This window comes from Podarcis gaigeae (genome assembly GCF_964106915.1).
Source record: "Podarcis gaigeae genome assembly, chromosome: 7".
In the NCBI taxonomy this organism is placed as follows: domain Eukaryota; kingdom Metazoa; phylum Chordata; class Lepidosauria; order Squamata; family Lacertidae; genus Podarcis; species Podarcis gaigeae.
Window position 1 is genome coordinate 88,867,100 of NC_139683.1, and position 13,586 is coordinate 88,880,685.

At 44.3% G+C, this 13,586-nt stretch overlaps 1 protein-coding gene across 3 annotated transcripts in view; it reads left to right on the plus strand.

Annotated features, from left to right (window-relative positions):
• Window positions 1-13,586, plus strand: part of SLC24A3 (solute carrier family 24 member 3) — a 161,377-nt gene that overhangs the window by 15,945 nt on the left and 131,846 nt on the right. For all 3 annotated transcript variants that reach the window (XM_083748637.1, XM_083748635.1, XM_083748636.1), the window contains exon 2: window positions 12,235-12,372. In XM_083748637.1, coding sequence (XP_083604763.1) covers window positions 12,235-12,372 — 138 coding nt within the window. The remainder of the gene's footprint in view (window positions 1-12,234; window positions 12,373-13,586) is intronic.

Below are 13,586 nucleotides of genomic sequence, written 5' to 3' on the forward strand. Positions count from 1 at the left end.
ACCATATTTGGAAGATCGAAAAAAGAGGGCAGACAGTGGGGGGGGTGGAGGGGCAAGCAGGCGATTGGTGGTGGTCGGGTGATTGGTGGCAGCGGCAGCAGGGTGATTGGCAGTGGTAGCGATTGGTGGCAATTGGGGTGATCAGGTGATTGGTGGGGGCTGGGTGGTTGGACAGTCGGTGGCAGTGGGCGATCAGGCGATCTATGGCAGTGTTGGCAGGGCGAGTGGGTGATCAGCGGCAGGTGAGTGATTGGATGATCGGTGGCGGCGGCGGCCAAGTGTGTGAGCAGGTGAGCGGTGGTGGCAGGGTCACTGGGCAATCAGCGGTAGTGGGGGTGGGCAGCGGGGCAGCGGTAATCTTGGGGAGGGGGGTTGGGTTAGGAGTCTCCCCTGGAGGCCACCAACATCTGCCCAGACTGCTTGCCTGCTGCATGCAAAAGAAAAACCACAGACATTTTTCAAAATATAAAGAATCTGCCTGGGTGGTGCTTTCACCTTTGGAATCCTGGGCGTGTCTGGGGAAATCTGAGCATATGCCACCCTATTATTATTATTATTATTATTATTATTATTAATTATTATTATTTGCATTACACCACACTGGCTCTCCTTCCCTTCCCTTGTGCCATTTCTCCAGTCTTCAGAGACACCGTGTGGGGCCCCTGGTTGCTAAAGAAAAGAAAAAGCAGGAAAAGTGCATAATACCCAAAGTATGTGACTATTTTCTCCAAGAGTTGAACTTGGGAAACACCATTTGGAAGTTCTCATAATAAGACATTGGAAGGGTATCGTGCTGATAGACAGGCCCTTGTGACTTCACGAATCCACTCCCAGCATCCTTACTGCAGTTTTGCAACTCCAATTGTATTGTGCCTTTAGAATGGAGTAAATGAATGCAAAAATGTATATGTGGTGCTTTGAAAGGCAGAGTGCCTTCCTGAGGCATGAAGAAGACTGATGCCTGAACCAGTGTTTGATTTGCTGGTGTGAGCATCTGTCGTTTATATCACAAATGTGGGAAGAAACATCAGAGGAGAAAAATCTGCCACAACTCTATTTTGTTGTTGTAAACACTCTAAAGTTGTGCAGCCTGTTCTATTCCTGATTTTCTCTCCTCCCACTAACTTCAATTAATCTAATTGAAGGAGCTGCACATTTCACATTTCTGTTTCTGTGAAGTATTTGCACACATTTAAGGCTGTAGATTCTTATTTTTATTTTTGGGAGCATGGATTAGACTCCAGCAATTCATTCAACACAGGGTAGCCTTTGAAGAGTTTTTGGGAAGGCATTGACATGGCAGAATGCTTAGCCTCCAACTCTCCCAACTGAGAGCAGTAGCAGCCCCATCTTCCAGTCCCCACACATTTAAAGAAGCACCGATATGCCTCCGATAGTTAAAGTCGATACCTAGACACTACAAAAAGCCATCTCAGCATTTGAAAGGAAAATGCAGAGGGAAGTAGAAAATTCATGCTTGCGTTTGCCTATCGAGCTAGACATTCACCTTGCTTTAAACTTTGACCTAGATGCTTTCTGAGGTTTCTTCCGATTTCCTTCCATTCCTTCCATTCCTAATCTCTCTCTCCCCCACCCTGTTACTTGCATTTCTCCATGATGCATGCATATGAAACAACCCGTTTTTGAAATCTTGCATTCATTGTGAGACAGTTTTTAAAGAAACAAACTTTGTCAAAGCTCTGTGGAATATTCAGAGATGATTCTCTGATTGTATGTAGTTTTATCTTTGTTTTAAATAAAAATATTTTTTAATAATAATAATGATGATGATGTTGAAAGATAAAGTGAAATTGTTGTGCAATTCTGATCTTGGATGACCCTCTGAAACTATGTACCATGGAACACAACAGGAAGCTCCTGTCTTTTGCAATGTCTTACCTTTTCCAGAAGAATGTTCCAAATTCCATAGATGTCAGGGAGTGAAAATGAGGGAGTGTAAATGATGGCACAGAATCCTCCTTTCTGCATATATAATAGTGGTATGGCAAGGGGAAAACTAGGCTAAACCCTTATCCTTGGCATGCTAGTTTTGTTCATTCAAACCTACAGCACCCCCATATTTTGCCCGAAGTAGTAAATACCTGCTCCTTGGTTGTTAAGGAGATATTAGATTCAGTCTGCACTTAAAAGTTAATCTGTTAATTTCTCACTTTCCCAAACAATATGAGAAGTGAAACATAGAACCAGCCTTCAAAATTCACACATCTGAAATTTGCAATGCAGTTCTCCAACTTGAATAAAAATGCATAGATTGGGGGAAAGTGTGCATAAAAATTAATATTTTGGTGAAAATAACATACAAAAATGGATTATATTAGGGAAAATTACCTGAAATGTGTGTGTGTTAGCCAAAACTGCACACAGATGTATTCATTAGGTGAATGTTGAAGAATTTTCATGGTTGCAGCACTGTGGAAAACTGAATTTCGGATTGGAACTGAGAGAACCAAAATGCAGAGATTCTTCCTTTACTATTGGTTGTACATCTAGTTGTTGTTGCCCTGAGTTTTGTGAAAGTCCTTCCCTTTGCCGCTGCCCTCAAAGGAAGAAAAGTGCAGACGAAAATAGATGTTAAACTGTGCATGACTCCTGAAAAGGCATGTCTGTGTCTTGTCTGCCTAGTTTCACAGTTTTCATAGAACCTCGGTGGCTGCAAAGGGGAGCAGGGATCCTGCCAACACTTGACAATCCTTCGTTGAAACTTGCAGTGATTCTGCAATGCTGCAGTAACACATCATTCTTTTGTACCATTTGACTGGCCAGTGTTCAGTGTGCCCTGTGCTAGCATGGGCTTCTTCTTTCCTGTATGTTCTTTTCAATGTGTGCAGTAAGTTTGTTTGGGCAGATTCTGGAATAGCACAAGTTAATGTCACTGCACAATATTGTTTGGGTTAAATGGTTTTTCCACCAGATGAAGACAGTTGTTTCATGCTTCCTACTCTCATGTGCGTCCTTGGGTAGCCTTTTAAGGAAACAGTTTCCTCATGACGGGAGAGTGCTGGAGCCTCAACTTGTGCATTTCCAAGTTGAACGGAGTTGCAGCCAAATATAGATAAGAAGTTAGTATGGGAGCACCTTATTGCTCTCAGTGAATTCAGGTTTTAAGGGCCAGATAAGTTGTATGTTAGGGTACTAAAGGAAGTTGCAGATGTAATCTCAGAGACCGTTTATGATTTTTGAAAATTCTTGGAGAACAGGTGAAGTGCTGTTAGACTGGACAGAGGCAAATGTTGGATCCATCTTTAAGACGAGGGGGAAACAGGATCTAGGCAACTACTTACTGGTCAGGGTGATGCCAATGCTTTCCAGTGCACTTTCCCATATCTTGCCTTACTGCAAAAATTCTGGGCATTTTTAAAAAATAGGGGGTTTTTTTGCACAAGAGCCCCAGATCCACTTTAGCTGCATAATCCACAGTATTCTTGTTGTTGGGTGAGATAAAGCTCCTGTTGGATTTGTAGCCATGAAACAGGACATTCTGAGGGCACGGAGGGGCTGAGCTGGCCTGGGATCAGTTGGATCCCGAATTGATTCCACTGCTCTTGTGTGATGGTATGGGGGCAGGGCCAGTCCAGGCCCTCTGGCTGCGTAGCTTACGGCTGGCACAGCATTCTCTCTGCCCATCCTGCCTACCATTTGTGTGGTGGGGCTGCAGGTGTGGCGGCCCCACCACCCTGCTCAGTCCCAGGGGGATATTTGCATGGCAGCCTAAGAGGGATTATGATCTCATTTTTATTACACAGAAAACAGAATAAATTTGTTTGCTGTTGCTCCAGAGGGCAGGACTCAAGCCAGTTGGTTCAAATTCCATGAAAAGGAATTTGGAGCAGACATGAGGAAGAACATCTTGATGGCAGGGATGAGGGAGTGGGGTGGAAATTTTTCCAATGCTTTATTTTTCCACCAAACGTTTTCCATTTCCTAAGTTCATTAGTAGCAATGAATGGATGCCAAGTGCCAAAGGCAATATTGGGCAAGCTTGGCAGTTTCAAAGTTGTAATTAATGTTTTTCAGGTGATTATCCCTGACAGACCTGTGAGTCAGCCTACCACGCACAGTTCTCCAGGATGCTAAAATTTATTAAGTGTGCCAACAGCCTTCAGTACTTTTGGGGTTTCCCTCCACTTAAATTTAAACATTGCAAGAGAAGGTCATGCTACTGCCTTTAAATGTTTACAAGTATTTTAATAAAATGTTTCTACATAATATAACATTTAAACGATATTAAGCGGGCCTCAAATATTTCAGGTCAAATACTTGAGGTCTTTTGGGACCAAAAATTTAACATGGGGTGGGGTACTTTTAAAAAAAACTATGTTTACTAAATACAAGTAAAATAAACATACTAAACTAGAAAATTAGGGTTGCCATATGTTTTCTTTTCCCAGGACATGTCCTTTTTCTCATGGGTAGAGTCATCATAGTGATCCATAGTTAAAAGTAGAAGTCGGCAAAAAAGTCCTCTTTTTTGCTCTTCAAAATATGGCAACCCTAATACTAGATTATTCTCAACAACATCAGAAATGTTGATGCAAGTGATAATTTCGCAATGCAAATGGCCTCAGATCCCTCCCTATAGTGAGTTTTCCCTCCTATACCAAATAGCAGTTTGGATGAGGGGATTTTCACTAGGATCATAGAGAAAGGGTTCAGGATTCCAGCCAAGCTGCTATGTCTTTTTATCCATTTTCCCTTCCCCTGTTTTTCCATTTTTCTCCCTGCTCCCTCTATCAGTCAGCATCTCATGCACATTCACAACACAAGTGAATGAGGACGAAGCATGCTCAATGTGTGTGAGATGCTGACTGATGTGTGAGTCCTCCCCTCCCCTTTTAAGCCCCCCCCCAATTATTTTGTGTACTTCTTCAAACCTTGGGGTTCCTCTAAATGTGCTGAGACCTCCCTCTTGTGTGTGGATGGTGGCATTTTGGCTACATAAGGATCCATAGTTCCATAATTAATTCACCCTTAGTGTATACATAACACCAGTGCTTTTTTCTCCTTAAAAAATGTTTAGGGGTCCTCTCATTTTGACTCAAGAAAATCACCATTTTATAGTTCAAATCAGGAAAAATAAATACAGTAAATGGAAAAAAGCACTGCCTTTAGCTCAGCATCCCACCCAAAAAAAAAAAAAAAAAGAGGGCAGGAGACTGTGGTCCCTCAGCGGCTTGGCGTTAAGACGAAGCCACCTTCATCCGAGCAGCAGCAGCGTCAAGGTGTGCTGGGGACTCCATGTCCGTGAGGGGCGGAGGGGGGAGAGAGGAGAGTCGCCTGCACAGGCACCGCCATGCATCCCTCGTACCCTCTCACAGAGCCTCGGCTCAACATCTCCCGCCTCGGGGACACCTGTCATGAGCCGCTGAGAGGCCACCCAGCCTCCAGGCTGCTTCCATGCAGCCTTAGGTGCCTGCCCACCCGCCTAGGGAAAAGTTGTGCGACTTCCGGGTTGGCGCCATCGCCGAATGGCGGACTCCCTCCGAGCTCCGGAGGGAGTCTGCTGGGTAGGGGTTGGGTCCTGCCGCGCTGGCGACGTGGGGACCCTCAAAAACCATGGGCGGAGATGCCCATGGACTTGGTGACTCGGCGGGCACCGTTTGCGCCCCCCTGACCGGCGAAGGAGCCTTTTTAAAGGCTCCGGAGCGGGTGACGGGGGTGTGTGTGGTGCTATGAGTCCACTGCTTCCCCTGCCTAGCGAAGCCGCATGCCATTCGGCGGAGAGCAACGACCTCTTCTTTGGAAATTTCAGATTTGGATTAAAAAGAACAACCCGTGAGTAAATTTATTGGACTTAAAAGGAAAATCTGATCTATGAATTTGGAGCGAGCGGGGGGGGGTTCAAAAAGGAAGTCCGCCCCCCCCCCCCGTTGTAGATGGCTTAACGCAAGGATTTGACAACTAAGATCGAGAGATGGACTTGTTTATTTGAAAAAAATTAACTTCACGAAGGGAAATTACAATAATTGTGCTGGAGGAGAAGATTGGTTTGTGGGAATTAAAGTGCAACCCCCCGGGAACCGGGAATGATCCGCTATGAGAGACTGGCGAAGGAACACAGAAACTTTGACAGCTGTCAAAGTAGCTGTCAAAGCAGGAAAATAAAGAGAGAACTTGGTTACGATGGCTTTGCTGGTTAGATTTGTTACAATTTGGACATAAATTATTGGAAATAAAGGCAACAAGTTATTTGACTCTTGGGTCTGATCTGGAAAGAAATTAAGTTACCATATTCCCTCTAGAGGGAGGCCGGGACATTGCAACAGTAGCAGCAAGCGGAAAAATACTAGGAATTTGAGCAGGATTCGTTATCTCTTGGGAAAGCTGCAGAAACGAAGCATTATTTTGTCTACAGAGGTCTCTATACCAAAGGAGACAATGGATTTATCTATTGAAGAAAGGAAGGGACTTGGCGTAAGTTTATGTTCCTGAATAACAAAAGCCTCTGTGGAGAACAAGAAGTTTCTGAATAAGTTTCTGAATTAGAAGGTTTTTGCAGCAGAACAGGAAAAAGAAACCTGAAGAATAAGAGTTGGACTAAATTTGAAGTTGGAGCATTTGGGACATCCAGACTTTAAAAGGATCAAGAAACAGAATTTGAGTTATACTCTTAAACATAGAGGTCTGGATGGAAGAAGAATGATCTTTTCTGAGAGTTTCTCCGAGATTGGACTTTCTGAAAATAAAAGCTATCAAAAGACGGCAAAGTGGAACTGAGATATAGACGTGGATTCACCAGGCTGGCAGTAGATGATGGACGAACTCTGGGGATCGGAACCGGGGAATGGGGGGGGGGGGATTTGGAACCCAAAGGCTGTAAAATTACATATTTTTTCTTTCTTTCTTTCTTGTTTGTTGTTTGAAAATAGGGGAATTTGTGGAAGGGAACTGGGGTCGACCTTAGGGAAGTATACAAAATATAAGGAGAAATGGTTAATTAAGATAAATAAGATAAACTAATTTGGAATAAATGGGTTATTTAAAATTACAATAAGGCTTTAAAATTCGGGGTAAGAATTTGTGGAATTAATTTAAGGGAAATGGAATACAACAGGGGGAGGGGGGGAAGTCCGGAAAAGATGTTAATGATACTAAGATGTAAACTATATTTTTCTCTTCTTTCTATCTTTCCTTTTTCTATTCTGGAAAATTTAATAAATATTATTTTTTTTAAAAAAAGGGAAAAGTTGTCCGGGGGGGGGGCACGGAGAGAGAGGCCGCCCCTGGCAGCGTCCCCTCAGCAGCGGTGGAGCAAGCCGATCAGGCGCCTGGGGCGGTGTGTGTGCCCTGCACACAGGGGTGGGGGCAGCTGCCCGTGGGGGTGGGGCAAGCCGGGGCAGGATGCTCCATAGGGCCTCTGAAAAGTCTGCCTGCCTCCTCCCACTCAGCCGTGCTACAGCTGGGGGGGAGGCAGCAGGTGGGCCGTTTGGGCAGCACGGAGCCTGTGCGCGTGCTGCAGGCCCTGCGGTGAGTGCCGCCCGGCATTTTGTCACCCCCCTCAGTGGTAATACACGGGGTGGACCACCCCCCGCCCCCTTCCTCTGCCCCTGCCCCTCAGTCACTCCGCTCAGAGCTACTGAGGAGAGGGAGGTGGGGACGGCGCGTCTGTTCCGCTTGGTGCCAGTGCCCCCCTCCCAAAGCCCAGCCAGAATCCCCAACTAAATATGATGTGCTAAGGGGGGAAAGGAACCCACCCACAAAGAGGGCGTCCCATGCTCTTTCTGCAGGGCTCCTAAGATATCCAAATCCCCGCTGCTACTCCTCCAAATGTTTAGGGGTATGCATACCCCTGCGTCCCCCTCCCCCAGAAAAAGCACTGCATAACACCTTCCGCTGTGTGACATGCTATTGTGCTGTGTCAAGGCAAAAAAGGAGTTCTGTTGGAATTAGGACTGTGCCATGTAGGAAGGGTTTTGAAACTTTTTAACCCTTTGATTTCTTTTCAGGGTCCTGTGGTGTGGTCATGTTGCAGGTCCCAGTTGTCACTTGCTAAACAAGGCTTGCTGCAACTGAAGCTTGTTTGGAAGGGACATTCTTTTGAAAGTCAGCTTTGCTCCGTACTTCTCCAAGATGTGTGTAGCATAATCTGTAATTATTCAGAAGTTAAAAAATACTCTAATATTCTCAAAGGCACCCTTGTCCCTGGCATTCAGAATCGTTCTCTGGCAAGTCCCGACCGTATGCCTTTTGTTATGACCTGCCACTTCAGAATTCCTTTGCTTCACGTGTGAATTTCCTGAGGTCACTTTCAAAAAGGAATCTCCTGAGTAATCACTGACACTCATCTGAATGGCAGGTGCAAACCTGCAGAAAAGAGGCACAAGTTGATCTGAGTTCTGCTGCTTAAGGTGGCCTTCTGTAAGAGGTAATCGCTCTGCTCTGTTGCCTTCCAGCTGGGTTCCAGGCGACTGTACTGCCCAGTAGGAACACAAACAGAAGGGCTGTGCTTAATTCTAGCAGCATGCTCAGGCCATTAAACAACAACAACTCTGAGGGCTTCTTGCTTTTCTTGTTTGGTATGAAAACTCCTGACCATGATTCTTGTTCTTATTTAAATTTCTGTACTGCCCTTCATCTGAATATCACAGGGTGGTTTACAATATAAAAACACAAAAAACCATACCATAATAACAAACAAAAAATATACCCCAGTTAAAAGGCCATTTATTGTGCAATTATCCCAAGACCCAGGAGCAGAGCAATGTTTTTGCCTGGCCGCTAAGGAGATCTAAAGAAGACGCCAGGAGACCCTCCCGAGGGAGAGCATTCCACAAGCAGGGAGCCACCACGCAAAAGGCCTGCCCTCATGTTGCCACCCTCTAGCCCTCTCATGGAGGGCCTCAGACGATGATCGCAGGGTCTGGGTCAGTTCATATGGGGAAAGGTGGTCTTTGAGATATTGCACTCCTGATAGCTATTATTATTATTCACTCTGACAGTATGCCTGGCAGTATTTGTGGTCCCCAAGGATTGTACAGCTAAAGCCATAGGTTTAGGGCCCCAGGCATACATTTTAAAAAATATTCTGGGAGATTACATGATAGATAGCAATGTTAAAAAGTGTAACATTAGAGTTCTTGGTGGACTGATCACTGTTGGTGAAATCTGGAATGAGTTTAGAATGGCTGTGGCCTTGGTCAGGTTGCAGACACACCTGTTGTTTGATGATGCCACGGCTCAGAAGCTGTAGTGCAGGCATGTCCAACCAGTTGATCGTGACCTACCGGTCGATCACGGGGCGTCCCTGGTCGATCCTGGTCAATCGCGTGATCCTGATCTTTGCTCCCCTAAAAGCTGAACAACTTTGGTCAATCCAGTGGGTAGTTCACTGCCATTTTTTTTAGTGGGAGTAGATCACAGTCTCTTGGGAGTTCGATATGCCTGCTGTAGCGCAATAAAAGCTCCAACTGCTGCTGCCCAATGATGGAATGGCTGACCAGAGACCCGTGTCGTTCGTTTTCTCCTCCCTGTCAGCAGCGCACAGTGACATTTATGTATTACAGTGGTATCTTGGGTTACAGACGCTTCAGGTTACATACACTTTAGTTACAGACTCCGCTAACCCAGAAATAGTACCTTGGGTTAAGAAGTTTGCTTCAGGATGAGAACAGAAATTGTGCTCCGGCGGCGCAGCAGCAGCGGGAGGCCCCATTAGCTAAAGTGGTGCTTCAGGTAAAGAACAGTTTCAGGTTAAGAACAGACCTCAGGAACGAATTAAGTACTTAACCCGAGGTACCACTGTAAATGCAAAACCAGCTGCAGAGGCCCTGCTTTGTCAGGCCTGCTCTGCTCACTAAGCTTCTGAGTCAGCTGATCTCTGATTTGGGCAGTGTGTTCTCAGCAGTAACTTAATGTGCCTCTGTGTGATTGTCGTGGGGTGTGCGTGTGTGTGTGAAAATGTGGCAACTATACTGAATTGTCACACACATTGTTTCCGCCTACTTATAATGTCTGGAGTGGAGTTAGGACTTGAACCCACACACCATTCCACTCGTCCACATTTAGAGAAAAGGTGGGCACGAGGAGGAGTGGTTGCATCCCTTTTTGTTTATTGATTCCAATTCTGTGCTTTTAAGTGCAACCTGAGACACACAGATTTAGTAGTTGATGTTGTTCTTGGTGTGGAGTTAGGTGTTGGGAAGAAAACAATTCTGCATTTCTGAGCATTTCTGAGCGCAGGTTGCTGCTCAGCGTATAGGGCCAGGGTGTGTTAAAAAGTAGATGCAAACAGTTGCTTTATGTGTCTGCTCCGAGCTTGTGTGGCCAGACCTGTCCAACTGCTCTGCTGCTGAGTCATGTGTTTTCCCCAGAGGCTGACAGGGGAAAAGCCCAATGGGAGGCAGATGTGTGGGGAAGGAAGAGCTGCTGTGTTTTAACTGAAGGGAGGAAGAGCAAAAGTCTATTTTTTGAAATGGAAACTTGGCATAAAGCTCCTCTAACACTTTGCCAAAAGGGGTTGAACTATGGGCTGTGCTGCACACAGTGGGCACCCTACTGTTCCCCCCCCCAGCATGTTCAGCTCTGCCAGATGTTACTGGCACATGAGCATGCACTTTCTGCTTAATCGGAGCAGCATGCAAGTTTCCAGGATGAGCAGCTCAAGCAAAAATAAAAACCCTTGGAGAGGTGCCATGTGTTTGCATTGATGCTGCCAAGACAGACTTTTGCTCACCAGCATCTCTTCTAAAGCAAGGCAGAGAATGAAGGCCACGCAGAAGTGGAATGGTCCACTACAGATGATCACTACACATGTCTACTTACTTGTGTCTCATAGCCTCAAAAACCTGAGAAACACTCTTCCTGCAATCCTGAAAACATTATATAGGCAAATTTGTTAGATGAGCACAACAGGGTTTTTCCAAGTTCCATTTTGTCCACCATTTTGCTTCCAGCAAACAGCTAGTTGCCACTATAATGCTCTTTGCTTTAGGAAGCCTCTAGCTATTTTGTTTCGGTTTTATTGGCTCAGTCAATACCTAGCAGAAAGTCAAGCCCTCATGGTCCTTTTGCTTGTGTAAGGAAGGACCATATACCTGAATAACAGAACACCTGCCTCAGGTACATAAGCACCCCCTGCAGTTCAATCCCTGATATCCAGATCTAGCTGAATGAACAGTGGACAGACTCCCTTGGGAGGTTGTGGGCTCTCCTTCACTGGAAATTTATAAGCAGAGGTTGGATGGCAATCTGTCATGGATGCTATGGCTGAGATTCCTGCATTGCAGGGGGTTGGTCTAGATTACCCTTGAGGTCCCTTCCAATGCTATAATTCTATGATGGGTTTCAGGGGGGGGGCGTTCAAAAGGTCTTTGGTTGAGCAAACCACAGGCAGTGCTAGGCCAGATGAGTGGTATTGACTCGTTTCAAATTAGGTATGATTCCCTGTCAATTTTTGTTAGTTTCTCCAACTAGATGCCCTTGTACATTTCAGCCATGGCAATTTGTGCAATTATTTTGTGTCTTTTAGGGGCTGGCTCAGTTGTTTTGCTAGTCCTCCATCCCACCCTGCACTGTTTCTGTGACTCACTTCTCTTTTTGAGCCCACCTCCGAGTCTGCCAGCCTACTTGGGCAACATGGAAACTCGCCACATAATGCTAACCTTATAACAGATATCAACATATGGACCTCCCTCGCCACCAATTTTTTACACCTCTGCTTGTCCTATCCCAATATTCTTAACTAGGAACCATGTTGGCATTATTGCACCAACAGCTTTCCTGGGAGAGAATGTACATGTTTAAAGAGGAACTGAATGTTGCCAGAGTTCAACCTCTGTCCAAATACCAAAAGGGCAATCCCACCAGCAATGCAGCATGCCTGTACTGGGGCAGGCTCATGTTTAGGATATAGAAAGCTCCATGACGCCTTCTCATTCTCATACCTGTCTCCAGTCCTTACTGCCAGCACAATGTACAGTTACTATGCATAGGAGATCCCACAGTGCTGAAAAAACTAACCTTTGTAACAGAATAAGAATCTAGATTAATAAGTGTGATAACTTGTGAGGTCACTGTAGGAAAGGTGTCATAGGTCTACACTGATCACCCCTTCATGCCACCTTCATGCCACCCTCTACCTACTTATATCCTTTCACTATGTAAGTAAAAGCCTACCACAGTGGTACAACTTATTGCCCGCTTCATTGAATTAATGTGCTACTCTGTTCAGCTGTATTCCTCACTCTTACATTTACCGTGGTACTTTTTCCTCTCTAGGTTATGATGTTCTGAACACTGCTTTGGAAACTAGTGACAAGTGGATTGGGCGAAGGCTACTGCTGGAAGTGGAGGAGAATGTTACAGATAACCCTGAAGAGACAGAGCATCCAAATCACAAAAACTGCACTGAACCAGGTAGGATCAGCTTTCTCCTGCCCCTCACATGCTTACAGCTGGTTTGCCAAGCAGTAGAGCTCTAGAATTGCAGACACACAACTCTCTTGCATTTTTGTTCCTTTTTAGCTTTATAATCACATAGGTCTTGGATTTATTTGGAACATGAATAAATCCCTCTCAATTTAAACTCAAGAGGATAAGACTAGTAGAATTTCAGGTGTTGCAGCTGTATCATAGTTGATATATATGAATGTGGAGTGCAACAGTTTTTAAACTGGAAATATGTTGATATTATTGCACGGGTTCTGTTCTCTTATTATGATCTGAAAATGTGATATGGGCACTGCAGTTTGAAGATGCAATTTAAATAGATTTTGAGGAGAGGGCATGATTAATAGTAATTCCTATTCTTGTTTTTCAAAGCTACTTCTGATTCTTCTTTTTTAATGGATTTATTTCTCTTTCGCCTTAATGGAAACTGAAACCCATTTATCTTTGCTGCAGAGAATTGTTGAAGTCCTTCTTATGCATAAAACCTAAAGTTCTGTTGCTGTTTTTCCTACAATGATCATGAGTCATGTTTGTTTTGCCTGAACTTTATATTCTGCCTTTCTTTGATGAGGAGTTCTCCAACTCAGACTCCCAGAAAAATGAATGGGACTTGAGAAGAGCACTTGATTTTCCCCCTAAAGATTGCCTTCTTTTTCCTCAACACTCCAATAGGAATGAAAGAGAAATTTACATTTTGATGTGAACCAACATAATCCACACCACCCAAGCCCCTATACAATATGAAACAAAACTATCCTTTGAAATTCATTCTTTTCCAAATTTTGCAAACATACCACACTTATATTAGTGAAAATAATGTTCAAAAACCATCCAAAAATATGATGATAAAAATGTCCAAAAATATTAGGAGAAATTGCTTGCAAAAATGTGTATATTAGACGAAAAGCACATGAAAATTCATGCCCATTTTTATTTCAAAAAATTCTAAGCTGAAGTGGAAATGGGGACAACTGAAATTTAGATTGTAAAATTAAGAGAGAAAAGGTGAAATAGAAAGAGAGAGGTGGCCAGGATCTGAATGGTTTGAGTGCTTCTTTGAAAGAAATTATTTGGGTAGACCTATTTTATGCCATCACAATGAGTGCTTTGTTGGCTTGTCTTTTTTCAGAGATCCCAGGTGTCACTGACAAATCATTGCATTTTATTGTTTTTGCTGTTTC